The sequence below is a fragment of the Lithobates pipiens genome, unplaced genomic scaffold, assembly GCF_037356315.1.
Source record: "Lithobates pipiens isolate NorthernLeopardFrog02 unplaced genomic scaffold, aLitPip1_a1.2 Scaffold_14, whole genome shotgun sequence".
Lineage (NCBI taxonomy): Eukaryota > Metazoa > Chordata > Amphibia > Anura > Ranidae > Lithobates > Lithobates pipiens.
This window is the reverse complement of record NW_027507728.1, coordinates 889709-914112: the sequence shown is the minus strand read 5'-3', so window position 1 is coordinate 914112 and position 24404 is coordinate 889709. Positions and strand designations below refer to the sequence as shown.

General features: G+C 45.7%; 1 protein-coding gene across 1 annotated transcript in view; it reads right to left on the bottom strand.

The window, feature by feature from the left end:
• Positions 1-1849: 1849 nt before the first annotated feature.
• Positions 1850-24404, bottom strand: part of LOC143981357 (uncharacterized) — a 62739-nt gene continuing 40184 nt past the window's right edge. The window contains exons 8-11 of the mRNA XM_077479149.1: positions 22557-22664; positions 22012-22418; positions 14590-14813; positions 1850-3692 (exon numbers count right to left, since the gene is read on the bottom strand). Coding sequence (XP_077335275.1) covers positions 3134-3692; positions 14590-14813; positions 22012-22418; positions 22557-22664 — 1298 coding nt within the window. The 3' untranslated portion in view covers positions 1850-3133. The remainder of the gene's footprint in view (positions 3693-14589; positions 14814-22011; positions 22419-22556; positions 22665-24404) is intronic.

The window sequence follows — 24404 nt, the reverse complement described above, 5'->3', positions numbered from 1 at the left end:
GTTATACATAATTGTGTTTATCACCACTAGATGACTGTAAAGTGATCCTTATACGTGGAAGAGTGATTCACACTAATCGCCTACTTTTTCCTAGTTTGTTATAAAATGTTTCAAATAAGTAGTTTTTCTCCTTCACTGATGTACGCTGACGAGGCGGCACTGACGATCCCACAAAAAAGCATTATAAATACCCCCCCCCCCTTTTTTTTTTTTTTTATAAGTGGCCACATTCCCTCTGCTCCCTCTGTTCTCAGCTGCATAAGAGCTGGGGGGAAGAAAAAGCAACAGTGCACTGAGCTTCCCAGTAAATGGCTGTGCAGGAGGGGAGTTGTCCAGACAAGTCTGATCATTGGAGGAGAGCAGGCTGAGTTCCCAGCATAGCTAGAGAACTGACCACAGTGTGTTCTCCTTCTTAGTGTGGTCAGTTTTTAATAGGAAAGCAGAGAGACTGGCAGGAACACCAGGGATTTCACACAAAGGAAGCAATACAAAGAGAACAGGAGACTTTTTCATACAAGTACATGGTATAGCTGGCACATATCAGGAATATGAAATGCTTTAAACTTATTTTCTCATTCGTTCATTGACAGACACAGCCTTCTTTATTCAGATAGGTAGGTTATATCATCTCTGCAGGAGTAGGACTAGGCAGAACAAAAAAACAACCCCTGGCCATGCCCATGGGCTGTCCTCCGTCAGTATATAACCCCCCTTCCTGCTCTAGGTATTCCGTTTTTTTTTCTGCCTTTCCCATGTCGTGAACAGTTTAAGGCCCTGACCTGCCTTGTGTGGGTACAGAAGGTCAGAATGGAGTCTGTTAGCATGGCGGTAGGACCCCTTCATCATAGGGACCTTCTGGTTTCTATCGACATCACGAATGCTTGTTTATGCATTCCAGTACATTCCTTCGCTTTGCTGTGGGTGTGGTGCATGATCAGTACATAGTCTGGGCACCACTCCTCGAGTATTCGTGAAGTGTTGGCCCCAGATCGGGCGTGGTTGCCTCTGTGGGGGTTTGCGGTCCTGGCTGCCTGGACAATCTACCACTCCTCGGTTACTCTGATGGGTATTTGCTATACAGACCTTGACTGATTTCAGTAGGCACCTATACTATCTGAAGTCTGCTTGGGCCCTTCCAGAAATTCGTATTATCTAAGCCAGAGCTTCAGCTCTGGCCAGCATGTTTTCTTCTCTTGGACAAACTCCAGAAGTTTCATGCTGGGTTTCTTTTTTTTTTTTTTTTTCTGTCCGGCAGGTAGGAGTGGAATGCTAACAGGCAGATACCTCAGTTGGCGAGGGTTGGACCAAGGGTGGGCCCTTCACTGGGCCATGTTTCTCTGGGTTTGTTCTCGCTGGGACACTCATGAGGTAGTTCTCTTGGTGTTCGGGTTCAACTGGACGGTACCAAGGTTTCTGGTAAGATCACGGGTTGCTCTGGTGGCCCATGGGGCCAGTGATGTTTCCCTATGCCTTTCCGCCTCTCTAGCTTTTGTTGTGGCTTTTATGCAGGATCACGGCTGCGGGGGTTCTGGTCATTTTATTATCCCCGGTTGTGTCCAGACAATCTGGGTACGCCGAGCAGGTGCGCCTAGTCGCCAGCGTTCCTTGTTGACTGCCTCTCAGGAAGGATCTATGGTCCCAGGGCCGTTCTTCCATCCTGCCTTAGAGGCACTGGTTTTAACAGCCTGGCTGTGTTGAGCCAGATGCGGTAGGTCCGACACTAGGCTAGGGAGTCTATCTTTTAGGAGGCTTTAACCTTCGGGTGTGGAGAGCGCATATATCCTGGTATGACTCACCGGGCATTCATCCTTGTTCTTTCTAGGTGGTTCCAATTCCGACCCCCCCCCCCATTTACGGGGGGGGTTTAGCAGGAATGCACCTCGAGGGCCAGGTGTCAGCCTGGGTGGTCGTCTTCAGCATCCCCTGGTCTCGCGTTCCCTGGTGCATACCACTTTAAGGGGTTAGATGTCTGTTTCCACCGGTGTGTTTTTTTTTTTTTCTACCGCCGTGGGATCTGAACTTTGGTGTTTTCGGTTCTCCAGGAGCCGCTCTCTCTCTCCTTCTTTCAAAATATCAGGAGATTCCACTGCTTACTCTATCTCGGAAGGTGGCCTCTTGGTGGCTTTCACCTCTGCTCACAGGTTGTCGAAAAGGGTGGCGTTCTCTTCTTGTTCACCTTACCCAGGTTTAGACGTTGCTTCGCCCTTTTCTATAGTACCGTCCCTGGGTTTCCATTTGAACAAGGACATTGTGTTTCCTTTCTTGTGTCTCTGGCAACACATCCCAAGGAATTTGCCTTATGTGCCCGGGATGTGGTTTGGGGGATTCGGTTGTATTTGCCAGCCACTGAGTCTTTTGGAGGTCTGTACTCTCGGACAGGCCAAGAAAGGGGCTGTCTGCTTCTTCTACGACCTTCTTCTGGAATGGATCAGACAGATGATGACTGTGCATTTTTCATAAGTTCTACAAAGTGGATGCCTTGGCGTCTACGGGTGCCTTTTTTGGCCGCAAGCTTTTTGCAGGCTGCTGTTAAAAGGGTCTAATCCCTCTTGAAGGGGTATCGTTCATGTTGGGTTCCAGCTTGTCCTGTGTGAAGCTCCTGTTACCTGGTTGGCTTTTGTGTTAGCCTTGGGATTTTTCACTGTCCCACTCCTCGTGTTCAGCACTGCTTTGGGACGTCCCTACCCTTCTGAATAAAGAGGGCTATGTCTGTCAATGAATAAATGATAAAATAGGATTTTTTACTTACCGTAAAATCCGTTTCTCATTGACAGACACAGCACCCACCCCTCTGGAGTTTTAGGATACTTCTATTACTGCTTGCTACTAAACTGAATACCTAGAGCAGGGAGGGGGTTATATACTGACTGAGTACAGCCCGTGGGCCGGGGTTGTTCTTGTGTTCTGCCTAGTCCTACTCCTGCAGAGATGATATAACCTACCGTTCTGAATAAAGAAGGCTGTGTCTGTCAATGAACTCAGAGAAACTGATTTTACGGTAAGTAATTTTGCCATTGTTGCAACCTCACTAGAAATCTCACATCCCAGTAAATACACGTTTCTCTGTTCTCTGCCTATTGGGCATTTGCCCCCCAGCCTCACACAAACTCTGTACTAAACCACAAAGTTGTTTTTATTTATGTGTGCACTTTAGCATTAGTAGTCTCTGTATTGCAGCTATGGTTCCTTCACTGATATAATTGTTATCTAAGCTTATAGATTTAAGTGCCACGTCTGTAGTGGATGCCAGACCTTCTGCAATGGCTCCTCCCCCTTCCTCACTGATGTCATTGCCATCCAGATCAATAGTGACGAGGGACCGGTTTACTTGTATAACTTCTGCCAGCAGCCTGACGCCGCCATCACCGAGGCCATTCTCATCTAAAAGGAGGTGGGTGAGGTTCGTGTTTATTTTTAGTGCTTCAAACAGCTCCTGCCAGGCGCCAGGAGAATGTACCGAGACATGGGCCAGGCCAAGGTGTTTTAGGAATGGGTTCAGCTTCAGATATTCTGCTACAGTTCTGAGTGCCTCGGCACTCATGTGATTTCCTCCAATGTCCAGTTCTGACAGCTGAACAAGTGGCATGCCGTATGATAAGGTGGTGTCCATCCGTTGCTGTGTAATCAGAATCTCCGATAGGCCACACAGAAGACTCTTTATACCTTTATCTTCTAACTGGTTCCCATATAATCTGCAGAGGAAGAGCAAATACTTTCATTGTTACAGCTACTGTGTTAGATCACACTTCCATGGCAAAAATTAGATTGTCATATTTCATCACATGATGCTATGCTTTATTTGTTTCCAGTACATTTCACAATTCTATGTTTTTAACATTATGCACAATTGCTTCAAAGGGCACAAAAACACCACATCTCTCTAATATGTATGCATTGTAGTGAAATTTACAGGCATTTTTCCCCAATCGTCTTTCAGGACAGCCACCTTTGAGAGACACTGGCTCCTCCCCTCTTAGGAAACACCGCCTTCATTTTCATGATTTAAGCCTCCTCCTCCTCCCTTCGTTCCTCAGTTATGGTGTTTCCTCCGGTGGGGAGACACCGCTAAGGAACCTTAGCTGAATTCGGTTGGTGAAACTGAAGCTATCCGAGCGGAGCTCCGGCCCCACTCGGCTATCCGACCGTTTATCGGTCGGCCTGGGACAGTCTGATCAGCGGGGAGCTGAAGTGTTCGTACTGTCCATACACCCTAAAACTTCGCTTGGGGAAAGCAGGAAGTTTTACAGGGTCGTCCGTTCGTTCACCCGCGGGTGTTTCAACGGAACGGGCAGTCCGGTCGGCTGGGGAAGCTGAACTCGTGACTGACCTTTTCTCTAGGCACTCCAATCTTCGCTTGGGGAAAGCAGGAAGTTTTTGGGGAGGTTCATCCCTACGTTTCGCCCAGTGGGGCGCTGCAACGAAGACGTCCAGGGCCCCCCTGTGTATACAGCCGGCTGGGAGCTGGAGGCCGGACCGGTTGGCGGGCGACGTCAGTTCCGGGGGGGCGGACCTCTTCGTTGGATCCGCGTCTTCCGGTTCCGGACGCACCATGTGGAGGGAGACCTAGCGTTCGGCTGGTGCAGCCTCTCTTTCTACAGTTGCACAGGTAGCTGTCGGAGGCACGTTCGTACCACTCTTCCTCAACAGGAGAATGTCCAAAGCAGTGGCTTCAGGAGCTCCAGGAGTAGCGGCACCAGCCACTCAAAGGTAAAAGCCCTGGCGAGGGGTTCCCTTACCTTACAACCAGTAGCTCCACTGGTGTTTTTTCCCCCTAGGTGGTCGGGGGGAAGGGCAGTGCGTCTGGGATCCAGATGGAGATTGATCCTAGGGGAGGGCACTCCCGGTGGTCCTCTTAAGTAGTGCTGGTGTTTCTTTTTTTTAGGATTTTATGCTGCTCTTTTATCTCTAGGTCTCAGAAGGACATGAGCAAGTCTCCCCTTGGTTCTAGGAGGGAGCGTCCTTCATATAGAGCCTCTTTGGGGGAATCCCTGGTTCAAAGGCACTTGGTAAAGAGTGTATTGAAGCACCGGATAGCTCAGTCAGACCTTTAACCTAAGGTTCCAGTGGCCTCAGAGGGTTCAGGTCCCTGTTTGAGCGCCATCAGGAAACAGGCAGCAGAACACGGTGCATATCTGGCGGCTTCTGTGAAGGTTCCAGTGGCCTCAGCTCCAGAGCACTCTTTCACCAGCACAGCAGAGTGTTCCACCTAACCCGATGGATGTTCCTCCTGCAGGTTAAGGGAGAGTCTAGAGGGTTCCAGAGAGGAAGTTGAGGAAGAAGTTGACAGTGCCGTCTCAGACTCCCAAGGGAATCTGATAAAGGTGAGGGCTTGGGTGGGGAACCCAAAAGAACCCCTCGATATAAACTTCCCCCTGGATGAAGTGGATAAGCTCTTGGGAGCTATTCATACCACTTTAGGAAGAAGGCATTGTCACCCCACGATCAGATGTACTAGGACCTGGGGGAAGCGGGTGTTCCCGGTTCATGATGTCTTGATCGATGCCATCAGGAATGGCGGGGTCCCGAAGGAAAACCTTTCTTTTCTGGTGCATTAAAACAAAGGTTTTTTCTTGGGCGGAAGAGGAAGCTCTTGTCTGGAATAGAATCTCACAGGTTAGAGACTACCTTTCTTCAGATGTCCAGGCATACTGACCTGTCCTCGGGGACTTGGGAATACTTTCAGACCCTATGTTTGAAATGATGGACTCACTTCTGAAGGATGCATGGGTTTTTTCTCTTAAGAAAATATCTAAGCCTGCCATAGCGGCCACAGTGGTGGCTCATAATATGAAGTGTCGGCTTAGCCAGATTAATGCATGAAGCAATGACGGCAGAGGAGACTTTCTATCCTCCTTTCCCATGCTGCTTAAGGAGTTGGCATACGCTGCTTCGATTCAATCCAGGCGAATGTATGCAAGATCTTCGGCTCTGACCAACTCAGCCTGGAGGGCCTTAAGGCTGAAGACATGGCAGGGGGTCAAGGCGTCTAAGGCAAAAGCTCTGTGTAATCCTTTTTTACAGGAAACCTGCTGTTTTTTGCCAGGTCTTGAAGCAGTGCGAGATCGCACGGCTGATAAGTAAAAGGCCGTTTCCCTTAAGAGGAAATAAAAAAAAAAAAGGGGGCCTTCCTCCCCCAGTGGGAGATGATCACCTCCAATTAGTTTGTGATGAGGATCATCAGAAGGGGTTACAGTTTGGAGTTTTCAGAACTCCCCCCTGTTTGAGACTCCTTGTCACTGAGCTGCCAAAATGTGCCCTTCTTTCCTCTTCAGGAGTTAGAGGAACAGGAAGTGGTAATACAGGTCCCAGCAGGATATATAGGAAGGGCTCCTATTCTCACATTTTTGTGGTTCACAAGCCTTTGGAAAAAAGTTCAGGCTCATCCTGAACCTGAAGCGTCTGTGTGTCTTAGTCACCTACAGATGGCTTTCGTTGCTTTTGGTCACTGGGTGAGGGCACCTCTTCCACCAAAACTGTTTCAGGGCATGGATAGTAAGAATGCATACCTGCATATTCCCATTGCAGAGAACCACCAGCGTTTCCTTAGGCTGGCAGTGACAACTTCTGTAGGGGTGCTACACCTTCAGTTCAAAGCACTTCCCTTTTGGGCTATCCCCTTCCTCCTCCTATCTTCACCAAAGTGATGGTAGAAGTTCTGGCATTCCTGCGTCTCAGGGGAGTCTCGGTGATCGTGTGTCTTGACGATCTTCTCCGGTTTGTACCTTCTCTGGCGCAGTCGATTTGGGATCCATAGGTAACAAAAGACCTGTTAGTGAGCCTGGGTTGGCCTCTGAACCTAGAGAAACCCAACTTAAATTCCTTACCAGGGGGTCACCTTTCTGGGGTAGGTGCTGGGCTCAACAGAACAAAAGGTCTTCCCTCCTTGGAGAAGATCCAGAAGATAGACAGAGCACTGTTGTTTCTCCAGGGCAACCGTCAAAAACTCAGTTAGGCAGGTTGAGTTTACTGACAGCCACGCTCCTAGCAGTTCAGTGGACGGGGTCATGTTACCGTCCTCTGTAAACTATTCATCTTGAAGCTTTGGGACCACAGTCAGGGGTCTTGGGACTCTTTGGTTCCAACTCAGGTAAAGAGGTCCCTTTGGGAAAGGGAGCACGTTTGTTACAAGACCTAGAATGGAGTTTCCCAGTATCCAGGGTGGTTACAACCGATACGAACGGCTTAGGTTGGGGTACACACCTAGACTCCTGTTTGGTACAGGGTACCTGGGAGAGGAAGGAATCTAAGAGATCCTCAAATTGGAGGGAGTTGAGAACAGTAGATCTGGTTCTCAGGACCTTTCAGAGTTCTCTGGAGACTTCATGTAAGAGTCATGGAAACAATCCCTTGGCAGTGGCTTACGTCGACAGGACGGGGACTCCTGGAGCGGATCCTTATGGGTCCTAGCGAAGGCCATCCTCAGATGGGCCGAATATTAAAATCCTGTCTTTTCAGTGATCTGTTTTGAAGGAGAGCAAATCCTGATATTAGATTTCCTCAGAGCAACCAGGTTCTCAAGCAGGAGGTTCTTCGAATGGATCACCCAGAGTTGGGGGATTCCTTGGATAGACCTCTCTTTTTCTCAAGGGAAAACGCAAAGGAAGCCATCTCTTGTTCCATGAACAGGGGAGATGGGAGGTCGGGAGCAGACACATTAAAGCACAGAGTTAGGGTTTCTCTAAGTGCTATGCTTTCTCCCCTCCCGTTCTGATTCCTGCAGGGTCAGGGAAGTTTTCAGGTGGAGATTACTACCTGTTTTCTAATCACACCTCTTGGGCCCAGGAGGCCGTGGTTCTCCATTCTGAAGGGCCTGTCAGTGGAACCCCCCCCCCCCCGGGTTTTCCCGGTCTAGGAGTGTCCCTTTTCCCAGGGTCCAGTCTGCGGTCCCCAGGTGGATTCTTGCAGCTTGGCTACTGAGAAGGAATTGCTGAAGGGCAAAGAGGTCTCAGACTGTTTAATAGCCACTCTTCTGAATTGCAGGTAAATAGAAACTCAGTCCATTTTCTTGAAGGTATGGAGACGGTTCAACAGCTGATGCTCAGAGAACTCCATCAATGTGCACAGCCTCGTAGCCGTTCTAGAGTTCCTGCAGTCAGGGGCAGATAAAGGTTTAGCCCCATAAACATTGAAGAGTCAGGTTTTCGCTTTTAGCGTATTCCTGGAAGGGCATCTAACATCAGACCATGGTATAGTAAGGTTCTTAGAGCCTTAAGTAGGCAAAGACCAAGCCTTTGGTCGTCCCCTTCCCAGTCGGGGTCACTCATTAGTTTTACAGGTTCTCACAAAGGAACCTTTTTCAGCAATTGGAATCTGGCTGGTTATGGTTGATCACTCTCAAAACTGTGTTTTTTGTGGCGATCACTACGGCAAGGAAAGTGAGTAAACTCGAAACCCTTTCTGTTAAGGCACTCCCTTTCCAGACCATTCAGTTTTTAAGACCATTCTGGCCTTTTTACCTAAATGGTAGTCTCTAATCCTCAGAGAGTCCGAGAGATTATGCTGCCTATTTTTCGTTCAAAACCAGTGAGCGAACAGGAACACATCTTATTGGACGTTAGAAGATGTGTCCTTCATTATTTTGGTTACACAAAGCCAGTTCAGGAAGTCTGATTTAATTTTAGTGTTACTTCCAGGGGCTAGGAAGGGTTCCAAAGCCTTTAGACGTACGCTAACCAGATGGTTAAGGTCAGCCATTGGGCAGACTTGCGTGGTTGGGGTATTAAAGCCTCCAGTTAGAATTAAAGCACACTCAGCCAGGACAGCGGCAACTCCGCAGACAATGTGGGCTGGTGTGTCTCCTGAACAGATCTGTAGAGCCGCAACGTGGTTCAAGTTTTCTACGTTCGTGAAGCGCTATAGATTGGATCTTCTCTCAGCCAAAGACCAAGCCCTTTGGTCACAAGGTGCTGCAAGCAGTAGGTCCCACCCTAAGACAGGGTACTCGCTTATCCTCTCAAAGGTGGCTGTCCTGAAAGACGATTGGGGAAAAATGGAATTACGTACGGTAATGTCCTTTTCCAGGAGTCTTTCAGGACAGCACCGGTTCCCACCCAAGTTTTTTTCAGATCATCGGGAACTCATTACATGAGGCCGTCAGGTAAGACTTAAAAGTTTGTTTGTTTGACGTGTTCTTGTGTCTCCCCAGTTGGCCGGAGGTACTCTGGAAGAACTAAGGAACGAAGGGAGGAGGAGGCTTAAATCATGAAAATGAAGGCGGTGTTTCCTAAGAGGGGAGGAGCCAGTGTCTCTCAAAGGTGGCTGTCCTGAAAGACTCCTGGAAAAGGACATTACCGTACGTAATTCCATTTTTTTGTACAATTTTTGACATGCAATTTAAATAACCTTGTTAATGCATGTAAATCTGCACCAGAACACCTGTTTAACCACTACAATACAGGGCACTTTCGCCCCCTTCCTTCTCAGCCCAATTTCCAGCTTTCATCGCTCTAGCGCTTTCAGTGACAATTGCGCGGTCATGCTACACTGTACCCAAATCAAATTTTTATCATTTTGTTCACACAAATAGAGCTTTATTTTGGTGGTATTTATTCACGACTCCGTTTTTTATTTTTTGCGATATAAGCGCAAAAAAAGCGGAAATTTGGAAAAAAACAATATTTTCTTTTTTCTATTTTAAAAGAAATCTAATAAAATCAAATTTTGTCATAAATTTAAGCCAAAATGTATTCTGCTACACGTTTTTGGTAAAAAAAAATTCCGTTAAGTGTATAATAATTGGTTTGTGTGATCACGGACATATGTACGCAAATGATCATGTACATATGTGTGCAGGTGATCACGTACATATGTGTGCAGATAATCATTGGGACATGTGATTTTAGTGGGACATATGTGGGGGACATGTTTTTATTATTAGGGACGTGTTTTTATTATTTGGGGACATGTATGTTTTGGGGACATTGTGTTTATACTGTGTGGTGTGTTTACACTGTGTGGTGATTTGTGTTTACACTAGACTGGTGATCAGTGAGTAAAAAGCTGTAAAAAACAGCTCATACTCACTGATCATCAGCCGGCTGCAGCGATCTGCTCTCCTCAGCGATTGACTTCTGTGTGAGGAGAGGAGGAGCCAATTGCCTAGCAACCGGCTGTTTGTTTACATCACATGACGGCCGTGATTGGACACGGCCGTCATGTGATCAGGAGGGCCAATCACAGAGCCCTCTTGCCGATCTGAGATGCGCCGTGTCCGGGTGACACGGGCGCATCGGGATCGCGCCACTGCGCGGGCACGCGATCCCGCTCCTTCTGATGGACGTTCCTGAACGTCCTATCAGAAGTAGACGGCTCCCACCTGGCCGTATATGTGCATTGGCCGGGTGGGAAGTGGTTAATAGCATTATTGTAAAAATGCAATGGGCTTAAAATCTGCAGCCAGGCAAAAAAAAAAATTGTGAATGGGGCCCTATGTACCATTAACTTTTATTGCCTCTGCACACTGCCTCAACATGAACCCCTCTACAGCTGATATAATTATGAACCAACCATACCTTCATCGCCCTTTGTGGAAGATATTAGACTAAGCTTAATTTTCAGTAATGTCTTTAAGCTGATAAACGCTCAACATCAAAGGCAGAAAAGACACTGCTTTGTTTGAACTGTCTACCCAACAACATGCAGGAATGATGTAAGTATTTGGGGGGGTTAACGGAGTATAATGGATAGAAGATATACATTTTATAGCTTTTAAGCAAATTTTCTCTTTCGTTCATTGACAGACACAGCATCTTCATCTTGACCTTAGGGATATTTATCGCCCCTTTAGGAGAGGACTAGGCAGAACATGTTAAAAACGGCAAAACTGCACAGTACCGCCCATTTTTTACCCCTCTTGCGCCAGCACGCTGCTTCCACCCTGGCAACAAAGGCCTCCAGGACCGCCGAAAGAGAGTCCATAGGCAATGCCGGTGCAGGGGAACCGGTTGCCATAACAGGGATATCTGGGGTAGAAGTGCCAGCTTCTGAGGCCATGCTGACCCACACTCGCCTGTCACCACTTAGGGAAGTCACCCAAAATGTCCACCCTCATAGCTGCCACAGACTGAGGGCCCCCCTGCAGGACTCACCACCCTGACCCTGCTGTCCGCTCTACCCTGTGTATCCCACAAGGTGTCTGTGTAAAAAGCACGCTGTTCTAGAAGGAAACAAGCACCCAGCGCTAGAGGCAAAACAAGATGAGGCTACTAGAAAATGGCTGCCTCAGCAAAAAACGTCTGAGGGCGCTGGGAAAATGGCCGCCGGACTTCCAGAAAAATGGCCGAAATGAAAAAACTGGCTGTGGCTACAGAAAATGACCACGGCCTCAGGAAAATGGCCACGGAGTGTGAGGCAGCCTCCCCACATGGCATACACACCAAAACACCCCACCCTGGCCCAGAAACAGGGAAGAGGACGAGCGAAACCCCAACACCCAGCGCAGCCCCCTGCCAGGACCCAGAGCCCCCCCCCCCCGGCCAGGTACGTGCACCGCACCCCGATGTGCGCAGTCACATAGCAGCCCATAGCATGGGGAGAAGGGTAAGGGACGGGGAGAGAAGAAAGGGAGAGCGAGAGACCCCCTAGTCAACCTCCCAGGGAATGGCCAGCTGCTCCATCCTGCCGAGAAAGGTGGAACCATACTTACCCCTCCTGTAGGGACTGCTGGACGCATTCCATGGACAGACCCATCACCCGAGCAGGACGGGGTGGCTGTTGGCCACGGTACACTGTGACACAGACAGCAGTAGCCTGGTCATATGTGCCCCGAAGCATATAGCTCACCAGCCGCTCCTGGATCAGTCGGGGCATGTCGTGGCCGACCCAGTGCATAGCTAAGGTCTGCTCACGCTCGATGGCCAGGCTGGGTAGACTACCAGGATCTATGTTATCCAGCCTGTCACCCAGCCCGGCTGTTGATTGTAGATCACAGGAATCAAAAATGCAGAAAAAATTCCCAGGACCAATGGACCCACTGGGAGCCAGAGCCTTCTCCTACACTAGGTAGAAAAAAACGAGCTGCTGGATGCAGTGTGAGGGGGTTATAGCCAGTAGGACCGCCTCCTGGGCGGTACTGTGCAGTTTTGCTGTTTTTAACATGTTCTGCCTAGTCCTCTCCTAAAGGGGCGCTATAACCCTAAGGTCAAGATGAAGATGCTGTGTCCGTCAATGAACTTCAAAGAAAAGGATTTTACGGTGAGTACAAAAATCCTATTATTGTCTTGACACGTCAGGCATGTATATTCTTAAGCTGGGCACACACTATTTTGTTTTTTTCGTTCAACCCTGCAGGTTGAACGAACAAACCGTCGGCTCCGGTACTAACCGGAGTCGCTGTACTAACCACGCAAGGTTAGTTCAGCGATCGACCCCGCTGAGCTGTTGTGTTCTGACAGAGACTGCTGCTCTTTATGCGGGCCGAGTGACTGGTCTTATATCCACCCCCTCCTGTAGTTATCTGCAGGCAGCCCATAGTTGGTGGCCCTGCTGGATCCCTCCCAAAGCTCCTCTGCACAAACTATGTGTGGCACAGTGATGATGTCACAGATACTTTTACAAGGTATTAACTGGATTTGCAAAGGCATTTGAAGCATACAAAGTGGATCATTTTGTGGCTATTGAGGAATACATGTTTATAAAATATTTTGTGCCTGGAGTACAGCTTTAAAGTGATTTGTAAAGTGTTTTTTTTTTTTTTTGCCTAAAAATAACAAACATGTCATTCTTCCCTGCTCTGTGCAGTGGTTTTGCACAGAGCAGCCTGAATCCTCCTTCTCTGTTGGCTCTCCTGGTCCATCCTCCTGACAAGTGCCCCCACAGCAAGCAGCTTGCTATGGGGGCACTGAGCCGAGCCACAGCTCCGTGTGTCCATTCAGACAAGGAGCCCCGGCTAGGCCCTACTCTCACTCTCACATTGGCTGGCTGGCTGACTGACTTTGACAGCAGTGGGAGACAATGGCACCCTGCTGCTGTCTCAGCCAATGAGGAGGGAGAGTCTCAGGCAGCCGAGTATCTACTACAACATGGCTGGATAGAGAGGGACCGCATGTAAGTATTAGGGGGGCTGCTGCACACAGGTTTTTTTATCTTAATGCATAGAATGCATTAAAGTGGTTCTGCACCTAAAAAAAAAATAAAAAATAAAATATATTAAAAGCCAGCAGCTACTAATATTGCAGCTGCTGACTTTTAATAAAATCACACTTACCTGTCCCAGGGTCCAGCAATGTCGGCGGCAGATGACGAGCAATCGCTCGTCTAGCTGCTGCCCCCGCCGCCATCCTCTGTCAGGGAATCGGGAAGTGAAGCATTGCGGCTTCACTGCCCGGTTCCCTGCTGCGCATGCGCGAGTCGCGCTGCACGTCTACTGGTCCCCGCTGTGTCCTGGGAACTGTGTGTTTCCCAGAACACAACGGGGGGGCGGGGTGTTTTCAGTGGTCTGCCCGGAAGTGGGTGCAGATACCTGGATTATCCAGGTAACTGCACCCCCCTCCCCCCTGAAAGGTGCTGATTGTGGCACCGGAGGGGGGAAGGGATCAGATTAGCGGAACTTCCCCTTTAGGGTGAAGAACCGGTGTAAGGTAAAAAAAAAAAATCTGTCTTTACAATCCCTTTAAGTACAGCTTATTCAAAATCTGAACTCCAGACATATATTAAAAAGAAACACTAATATGGTTGAATATTTTCTGCTGCTATAACAGGTACCTGAATCTGTCTCGACATGAGATTTCTGCAATCCCTTGCACAGCAGCAATCAGACTGGGAGAGGGAGGACCAGCACTTGGAACCAATCAGGCTCGTCAGCAGGGCACATTTTCAGACAAATAGGACTATCAGTGTGACTAAACACTCAACAGGCTGAGGATGTGTTTTTGAGCAAACTGTTGCTGCACTGGAGATGAAAGTTTTGGCTGAAGTATCTGGATAACAAATCTAGATTTACAAATCTTTTTGCACGCTATGTATTTCACATATATATGTATTTTAGATGCTCTTTTAGCTGCTTACCTAGAGTTCACCTTTTTATAATTGTCTTTTCTACATGATGCCAAATGTGTTGTGTGTATTATTAGAATTATTATTGTACAGGTTTTCTATAGCGCCAACAGTTTGCACAGCGCTTTACAATATAAAAGTACAGTTACAATACCATAAAATGCAAGAGGGTTAATTGCGTGTTTAGGTCTGGATTGTGGCAATTTCTTAAAGGGGTTGTAAAGGTTCGTTTTTTATTTTCTACATAGGTTCCTCTAAGCTAGTGCATTGTTGGTTCACTTACCTTTTCCTTCGATTTCCCTTATAAATGTTTTTTTTCTTTGTCTGAACATCTCACTTCCTGTTTCTCCTCAGTAAACTTCTCACCATCATCCGAGCGGTGGTTAGTCAGCCAGAACAGCTTACTGAGGAGGAACAGGAAGTGAGAAATTCAGACAAAGAAAACAAAGAAAAAAAACATTTATAAGGGAAATCGAAGGAAAAGGTAAGTGAACCAACAATGCACTAGCTTATAGGAACCTATTTGGAACCTTTACAACCCCTTTAAGTGACAGAATTATGACAGACGGGTGATCGGGGAAGCTTCATATTACTCACAGTAAACTCTGTATACAAGGCTTCTCTTTCAACAGCTGAATGAGTTTCTCCGCTCCTCCTGGGCCGATCTCATTGAGATTCAGGTTGATGCTTTCCACCTCTGAATGACTAACTATTATAGCCGGCATGAGGCGTTGAAGCAGTGCATCTGTCATTCCGGTGTTCCTGAGGACCAGCTGATGCACTTCATCCGACTCCTGAAGAACCGCAATGAGGTCTGTGATCTGTTGAAGTACAATTGTGTCAGCGACTACTACTGCAATGATAAATTCACCATAAACACAATCTCGTTTTTTTAACCATTGTAATTATGTTTCTTATTTCTGTACTTCCCTAGTTTTGTGTTCCTTGTTAGTCTTTTTTTGTTTTAGCACTCCTTCACTGGAATGAAAGAATCTACAAAGCAGCTTCGGGTAAGAATTGATCATATCATTTGTTAAAGTTGTGTGTGTGTGTGTGTGTGTGTGTGTATGTATATATATATATATATATATATGTGTATGTATATGTATATATATATATATATATATATATATATATATATATATATATATATATATATATATAGAGAGAGAGAGATATAGATATAGATATATATAGATATAGATATATATATATATATATATATATAGATATATATATATAGAGAGAGATATAGATATAGATATATATAGATATAGATATATATAGATATATATAGATATATATATAGATATCTTTAGGGGATTGCGCCTCCCACTCACTATTTATACTACCCCCTTCTCAATAGAGTATACTTAATAATACTTATATTCACTAAATAATCACTGTGCCCCCATATTATCCAAAATATATACACAAGACATTAATTTATAATTGCAAAAAATATAGCGTCCTTATTGTGGGATATTTTAATTCGATTGCTCCAACTGTGCCATCTTAATCACCGTTCATCTTCTAATCAAAAGTCCACTTGTGTCAACTAAAATAACCAAATCTGTGCCACCGTCACCAAGCAGAATGGCCACTCACCAGATGTCCCCAATCAATAAGCCTTCGGTTCATTCAACGGATAACCAATCCACAACGCATTCCTCCCGTTAGCAATTCCTCAACGTCCATATATTCATACAAAATTAAATGGAACCAATATAGTGTAAAACCGTTTTAACTTTAATGGAAAAATCAATAAAAAAAAAAAAACGTATTGCACTCATATTTCAATGTGTCTATTGGCCGACACCAAGCCTTTCCAGCAATGGGAAAACCGTTCTAAAATCAGGCAAGCCACTGATGTTCCACAGGTGGTGATAGTCTCCCTCCACTGGGCTGACCTGTTCCTGGCTTGCATACAAGGACCGTATGTCTCCCACAACTCCTACGCGTTTCAGGAAGCTTCCTGATGACGCTCAAATGTGAAACGCGTAGGAGTTTTGGGAGACATACGGTCCTTGTATGCAAGCCAGGAACAGGTCGGCCCAGTGGAGGGAGAATATCGCCACCTGTGGAACATCAGTGGCTTGCCTGATTTTAGAACGGTTTTCCCATTGCTGGAAAGGCTTGGTGCCGGCCAATAGACACATTGAAATATGAGTGCAATACGTTTTTTGTTGTGTTTTTTTTTTTTTTATTGATTTTTCAATTAAAGTTAAAATGGTTTTACACTATATTGGTTCCATTTAATTTTGTATGAATATATGGACGTTGAGGAATTGCTAACGGGAGGAATGCGTTGTGGATTGGTTATCCTTTGAATGAACCGAAGGCTTATTGATTGGGGACATCTGGTGAGTGGCCATTCTGCTTGGTGACGGTGGCACAGATTTGGTTATTTTAGTTGACACAAGTGGACTTTTGATTAGAAGATGAACGGTGATTAAGATGGCACAGTTGGAGCAATCGAATTAAAATATCGCACAATAAGGACGCTATATTTTTTGCAATTATAAATTAATGTCTTGTGTATATATTTTGGATAATATGGGGGCACAGTGATTATTTAGTGAATATAAGTATTATTAAGCATACTCTATTGAGAAGGGGGTAGTATAAATAGTGAGTGGGAGGCGCAATCCCCTAAAGATAGATATATAGATATATAGATATATATATATATATATATCTCATTTACTTACCCTGGTTTTTCTGGGGGGAGGACTGGGATTGCAGCGGACCCTTAAGCACAGAAGGGGGGAGGTTGAGCGCCGGTACAACTTGTTTTTTTTTTTTGTTTTTTTCATTTGTTAAAGTTGTTGCATTGTTAAGCTCACCTGAAGAGGGTTTTGTTTTGTTTGTTTTTTCACTCACTGAAACTGAAATTCCACTTTAAATCGATATATACCGTGGGAATCCGTGTTTCCTGTGAAGTGATATACTATGGATGCACAAACCAACAAGTAGAATCTTACAGTACAGATAAGCTGGCTCTTAAAAGAGGGGGTTATGGAAAATTTGGAATAATAGTGAGGCTTACATTTTATGCGGACTTATTCAAATCTGGAGGCGAGAGAAAGGACTTCATGACTGTAAACATTACACTGGCAAGCAGATTTTTTTCTGACTCATTTCTTGGATAAATTGGTTGCTGTGAATAGCAACTAAGTTTACAATTTTCCTTTTAACCACTACAATACCGGGCACTTTCGCCCCCTTCCTTCCCAGCCCAATTTTCAGATTTCATCGCTCTCGCAATTTCAATGACAATTGCGCGGTCATGCTACGCTGTACCCAAATGAAATTTGTATCATTTTGTTTGCACAAATAGAGCTTTATTTTGGTGGTATTTATTCACGACTCCGTTTTTTATTTTTTGCGATATAAGCGAAAAAAGAGCGGAAATTTGGGAAAAAAAACTATATTTTCTTCTTTCTATTTTAAAAGAAATCCAATAAAATCAAATTTTGTCATAAATTTAAGCCAAAATGTATTCTGCTACATGTCTTTGGTAAAAAAAAATTTGGTTAAGTGTATAATAATTTGTTTGTGTGATCAGACATATGTGCGCAAATGATCATGTATCATGATCATGATCATATGTGTGCAGGTGATCACGGACAGATGTGTGCAGATAAGACGAGACAAAATGTGATGGCCATCTCATCTTTCGAGACCTTGTGTAACAAGGACAGGAGGGACAATAAAAGCGGGTGTCACACCTAAATCCACTTTTTCTTCAGACGCAAAACTTCTTTGGGGTGTTCTGTGGGCAGGGATACTAGGGAGGACTTACAGAAAATGCCTTTTATGCAGCCGGCTCAGTGCATTTGCGTTGGGAAGGTGAACCATAGCACCGTTTGGAAACAGAAGAGCTGTGACCATCTCTTCCTGGAATTCTCTTCCACAAAAGCATTCAGCAGAGCCAATTTGGAATAAATACACAGACACTCTTTTTATACCAGGGTCTGACCTTACGGGCAATTGGGTATGGCGCCAACAACTAGTCGTTGAGGTCCACCCTGCCCATGTTAAGGTTGTATTAGTGGACATGGAGGGGTTTCTCCACAACACCATTCGCCATAGGAATTTAGACTGTCATATCTGCGTGAAGGGAGGAGAGAACGAAAGCATTCCGTGAATCCCTCCACTTCACTGCTAACAAATCATTACATTTCAAGCAGGCTCTCTTCCTCCTGTCTAAGCCCAGACTCTACAAGCCGCTTTAGGAAGCCCCGGCGATTAGGTCGCACAGTGCCACATGCACCAATTCCACAATCAAAAAGGTGACTGAAAAGTGGCATGCTTGCGTAACAATTGTTCACGTACAAGTGGTACCGCTTTCTGAATAAGGGTGACACCATGTCCCACACAATCTACCTGGGCTCCCTATGTAGTCTGGGCAGTTCTCCGGATCCACATGACTATCTCTTCCCTCATAAACCATAAAACTATATGTATAGCCTGTTGCCCTGTCACAGCGCTTATACATCTTGACCCCATATCTGGCACGCTTGCTGGGAAGATGCTGTTTGATAGACAATCGGCCAGAAAACTTAATCGGAGACTCCTCAACGCAGACCACTTGATCGGGAGTAAACAAGGCTGCAAACTGTTGCATGAAGTGGTTTACGAAGGGCTGACTTTTGTGGAGACTATCGTATCCAGGGTCACCCCGAGGACAAAAGAGTTCATGTCATTGAAATGCATGAACCGCAGGATCTGCTCGTATCATGTCCTGGTCATGGAGGCAGAGAACATGGGCATATGGTGAATTGAGTCAGTGGACCAATATGACCACAACTCACTCTCTTTAGTTATGACCATGAGGAGGAATAGGCCCAGGAAGGTCTTAACTTCGGAAACCGTAATAGGGTTTCAATCTCTGGCAAGGGTCAACTGGGGATTAGCGGCGATGAATTGACCAGCATACAAATTGCTTTGGTCCACAATATATCTATAGAGATCTTCCATGAAAAATGGCGAATAAAAATCAAGTGGCGTAAAATCAACAGTTTCCACCTGAATTCCAGGTTAGCCAGTGAATGGGGGAAGTACGGGTGCTGCAGAAGTGGTGGGCTCCCAATTCATATTGGCAAATGCAGCAGGAAGGGCACTATGGGCTTGACGGGCCTGTGTTTGTCCTCTTCTTGGTGGCTGCGGGACACTAGTTGTGCTAGCCACCTCACCAGCTTGAACTGCACTTATGGGACTCGCCACGTCAGAAAGTGTTACTGCAACGCTGGATGTAAGACCAGGATGTACTAGGCCGCTGGTGCTTGCCAGTTCACCAGAAGGATGAGCGGCACTAGTACTGGCTTTCTGCCCCATACTAGAGCCTTGCGGTTGTTGCACCTCAACAACAGCAGAACGGGGTCGAGTATTGTAGTACACACGAGCGGATTGTATGGTGTACTTAGTCCGTCATACAATCCGACGGACAGTCCGTCGTACTTTCCACTGAACGGACTTGACCACACACGGATACACAAACAGTCCGTTGAAAGGTTGCGCGATGACGTGTACAGCACGTACGACGGGACTAGAAATAGGAAGTCCAAGACACAGCAAAGCACCCTTCCGCCGTGTAAATCCTTTCTGGGCATGCGCCATTCTTAGTCCGTCGAACTAGCATACTGACGACCGTATTGTCCGCTGAAACCAAAGTACGACGGACAGAATTTCGAAAAAACCTAAATACTTAGTACTCCGGACTGCACGCTGAAAAAGTCCGCTGAAGCCCACACACGAGCGGATTGTCCGCTGAAATGTGTTTCGACGGACTAAGTACGCCATACAATCCGCTCGTGTGTACGCAGCATATGCCTGACCTTAGCTCTGACGTAGTAGTGGTCCCTGCCATCTGTCAGGGTGCAGCTGCTGTGTACTGGTTCATATTCTGAGCCAGAATCGGACAGATGGGTGACTTCCTCCACACCCATCAAATGTACCTATAAGCTGCCAATCGGTGCCCAGTCAGTTCCCCATTTTAACCCCCTGCCAGTGCCCAATAAAGTGCTAATCCGTGCCAAACCACAGTGCAAATCGGTGCCCAGCATTAACACCTGTCAGTACCTGTCCAATCAGTGCTGCCCATCAGTGCCATATATTAGTGTCCATCAATGCCACGTGTCAGTGCTGCATATCAGTGTCTCCTATCAGTGCCCATGAATTCTACATATCAGTGCTCATCAGTGTCGACTCATCAGTGCCCATCAGTGAAGGAGAAAACAAAATTTTATAACAGAAACTAAGAATAACTTTTTTTATTTTTCAAAAATGTCTGTTTTTTAGTTTCGCAAAAAAAAAAAAAAAAAAAAAAGCTCGTAGAGGTGATCAAATACCACCAAAAGAAAACTCTATTTGTGGGAAGAAAATTATAAAAATTTAGTTTGGGTACAGTGTTGTATGATCGCACAATTGTCATTCAAAGTGCGACAGCACTGATAGCTCAAAATTGTCCTGGGCAGGAAGGGGCGAAAGTGCCTGGTATTAAAGTGGTTAAGGACCGGTCTCTTTTTTTAGATGTGTTGTCTAGAAGTTAAAAACCTTTTTTGTTTTTTTTGCTAGAAAATTACTTCGAACCCCCAAACATTATACAGTGATGGGCAACCTTTTTGGCGTAGTGTGTCAAATCGGCAAAAAATCAAGCATAACTCGCGTGGTGTGTCACTTCGACAAAAAAATATAATTTTGCGCAATTTATAGTTTAAACTACAAAAATGTATAATTGCAATATATAATTGTATTTAATAAACCAAAAACAAATTATTTAACATACCTGCTTAGTAACTTCTTTGTTCATCAGTCGATTTCGTATGTTGCCCTTGATATTATTGAACTTGTTTGGGGTGCCGTGAACCAGGGCTGTGGAGTCGGCTGCTTCCAGCTCCACGTCCTCATCAACACGCCGCTCCAGCCCGCCCCTGCTATGAATATTCCTAATGACACGAGGGCTTACTACCGTTTCAGTACATAGAACGCAAAATGATCTGCCATTTTTTTTCTATAATGCCATACATCTCGCTCCATGTCTCTTGAAAGGGTCGGCCACTGCTACTACCACTCCCTTTACCTAACCTTTGTTTTTTTATTTTTTGGGTGCTCCATCAGTGGGCCAGTGACAGCAGATAGAATTATAGATAGCTTGTTATCTCATAACAACCTCCCCCTCACTTATCTCAGTTATTGTGGGCAATTACAAGTCCATGGCACCCCAATAGTTGCTGCTAATGGCGCTCACAGTTCCCCTTGGCACTCCGCTGTTCCCTGCTGTGGTGCGGTCGTAACTGGCAGTCCCAGGAGTAGACTCTCTGTGAACACCATTTTCATATGTGGGCGCTACTCATGTATCTGTTTGCTTCTGCGCACGAGCTCGGCGGCACGGGGTGCGTTTTAAAAAAATGTTTTTCCTTATTTATTTTACCTTTTTTATTTTTACACTGTTTTTTAAAAATAAAAAAAAACATTTTGTCACTTTTACTCCTATTAAAAGGAATGTGGACCTCTTACCTCAGATCTCATGTTTACACTAAAATGCAATAAAAAATAAAAAATAAAATTTTCATTTAAAAAAAAATGGCCCTTTTTAAGAGCTATGGGTGGAAGTGATGTTTTGATGTCACTTCCGCTCTGCAATGTCATGGAGACGGGTTGGGGCCATAATCCCCTCACTCGTCTCCATGCACAGCCACCGAGAGGACCGGATTGCCTCCGCCGCTGCCGACCGGCTCCGGTAAGCAGCGGAGGACACCGGATCGCGGCGGGATGGGTGGCCCTCTCTCGCCGCTGATAAAAGTGGTCTTGCGGCGAATCCGCCGCAGAGACCACTTTTATCCTATAGCCGAGCACGAGAATACCGGGGTTATGTCACCTAGCTGCTGCTATAACAATGATATCCATTCTCAAAGTAAGGATGTATATCGGCGGTCGGCAAGTGGTTAACAGCCTATATAACAAATGCGGTGAAGTAAAATTAAATACGGTAAGACTTGTATATATTTATCTCACCTGAGAAAGGAGGCCCTCCTCATCTGCTCTCTCTGCTGTTTCATGGATTTCCCCATCCGACTCCTCTGTTATCGGTGCTGCAGCTTGTAGTGTGGAGTTCCCACTGGGTGACATCTCGCTCTCAGCTGCTACCTGCTTGTCTAGTTCTTGTAGTGTAGACTCCTGATTGGATGATGTGATTGGTCCAGATCTTGCATCATCACCCCCATCTTTCTCTTCATTTCTTTCTGCTGCTACTTGCTGGTCTATCTTGTGTAGTGTTGACTCTTCAGTGGCTGACATGACAGGTCCTGATCTTGCATCTTCATCCCCATTGTCTATTTCTTTCCTCCCTGCCGTCACCTGCTGGTCCAGCTTTGGTTGTGTGACTTCATCACTAGAAATCATTTTGTGTATCCATTGTTCCTCTGAGATAAGTAAAACATGAAAGTATTAAGTGTAACGGGAAATCTGTTATATTATGTTTTATATTAAATCAACTGCTGGCATAACTTTATAATCTGTAGCAAGTTTTATTTGAGACCTCATTATCAAAGTGGACCTACCGGCAATGCTGTAGATGTCAGTGCTGTCACTGGAATCGCTTAGTTCCACTTCTGAATAACGGATCGCCTCGCTGAGAGCTCTGGCAAGCCGGTGGTGTATTTCCTGTACTAAAGTGGAGTATAGAGTAACCGTATCTTATTACATTGAAATCTTATGCAGAGCCCAGACAATAACATTCAGATACTTTATACTGTGTGCTGCCTAGATGAAAACAGATTGATACCTTCAACATAATTACTGAACAGAAAGTCAGTTGTGTATTTCAAAATGTCTTTCCCCAAGAGCAGAATTATGTGTCAATTAAATACAATATTGTTAAAGAGGAAGTAAACCCTGATGGGTTTACTTCCTCTTTGATTCCCTGCAAAGGTAAAGCATAATGGACTACTATGCATCGCATCGCATCCGTTATGTGTCACTTACCTGACACAGGAGCCAGCAAAGTCACCGCTGTCCCCTGTAGTTCCGAGCGTCCATCTTCTTGGTGGGTCTCACTACTCCGGTGCTGTAATTCGCCGGAGCAGCGATGACGTCACTCCCGCACGTGCGCACGGGAGCCGACACTCGCGGCATATCGCCGCAATCTGCGGCTTACCCAGTGCGCCTGCGCGCCGCCGTCTACGGCGCATGCACCGTAGATAGCAGTGGCTGTCTTCAGGTAAATATCTCCTAAACCGTATAGGTTTAGGAGATATTTCTTGGACCTACAGGTAAGCCTTAATCTAGGTCAAAGTGGTTTGTAAGGGTTTACAACCACTTTAAGTGGCTGCTCTACATCCTGCAGGAGGGAGACATGCTACATGAGAAACCTTGCAGGTACATATGTAAAGCTGGCCATACACCAGGGACTGGATGATTTATGATCAGTATGTGGCTGTTTCTGTCCTGCTTGACAGAAGTCGATCAGTAAATCAACATCTGTCGAAGGGACATTCTGGAAAACTTGTCTGTGTACAGTCGGTTGTAGTTCATGATCAATGTGTTCTGACAGCAGGGGGTCCCACTGTCAGAATACAATTTCCCAGTAGGGTGGGGGGATGGTCAGTGGCAATCCTCCATCCACTCACTTCATTTGCGTGGGTGGAGGAAACTGTTAGCTTTTGAATGAGCAAAAACTAACAGCATAATGCTCTTAATACAGACGCTCCACTTCCCAGAGCGTATGCATTCTATTAAAAATAATAGTTGTGCAACCAATTCCTTAAATGCAGCACTGAGGTTTAGGCAACATTTTTGTTTTCATGCAGAGTACACACTTAAGTTCAGCTCTCCTCGCCAGCTGCTGAGAAACAGGGACTTGTAGTTTTCCAAGACCTAAAAGATGCTGACTGCTGGCCACAAATAATGCATGCTCACCTGAATGCAGATCTAAGTTTGCTCTGGCTATTTATCCCCACCTGCTGGAAATTTCTGCACAAAGAAACTGGGACATTGAGAGTCCACATACTGAAGTGGATGTATATTAATCTAAAAGCAGAAATATTTTAGTATGAACTTTTAATTGTTCATTATATCTTATTGGCTTAAAACCTAAATCCACCTTTTTATTTTTATAATTTTTTTTAGCTTTGGATGCAGTGGAAAAGAATTGCACTTTTGTCAGATCTCTATTTCTACCTGTGATCCCTTAAAGCGGGATTCCGCTCTTTTTTTTCTTACCTGTGTTACAGGTGGGCGACTGCTACCTTCGCTTAGCATTCACGTCCGGCGTTTTTTTGGCCCCCGGCGCGACGATTCTTTTCCTCGGGATGACTTTTAAAAAAGTGCTCTGGCGTTTTCCATTTTAAGTGTGGGCGTCTGAAGCCCACAGGCATTTACTTCCTGTGTATCGATGACGCTCGGCTCCC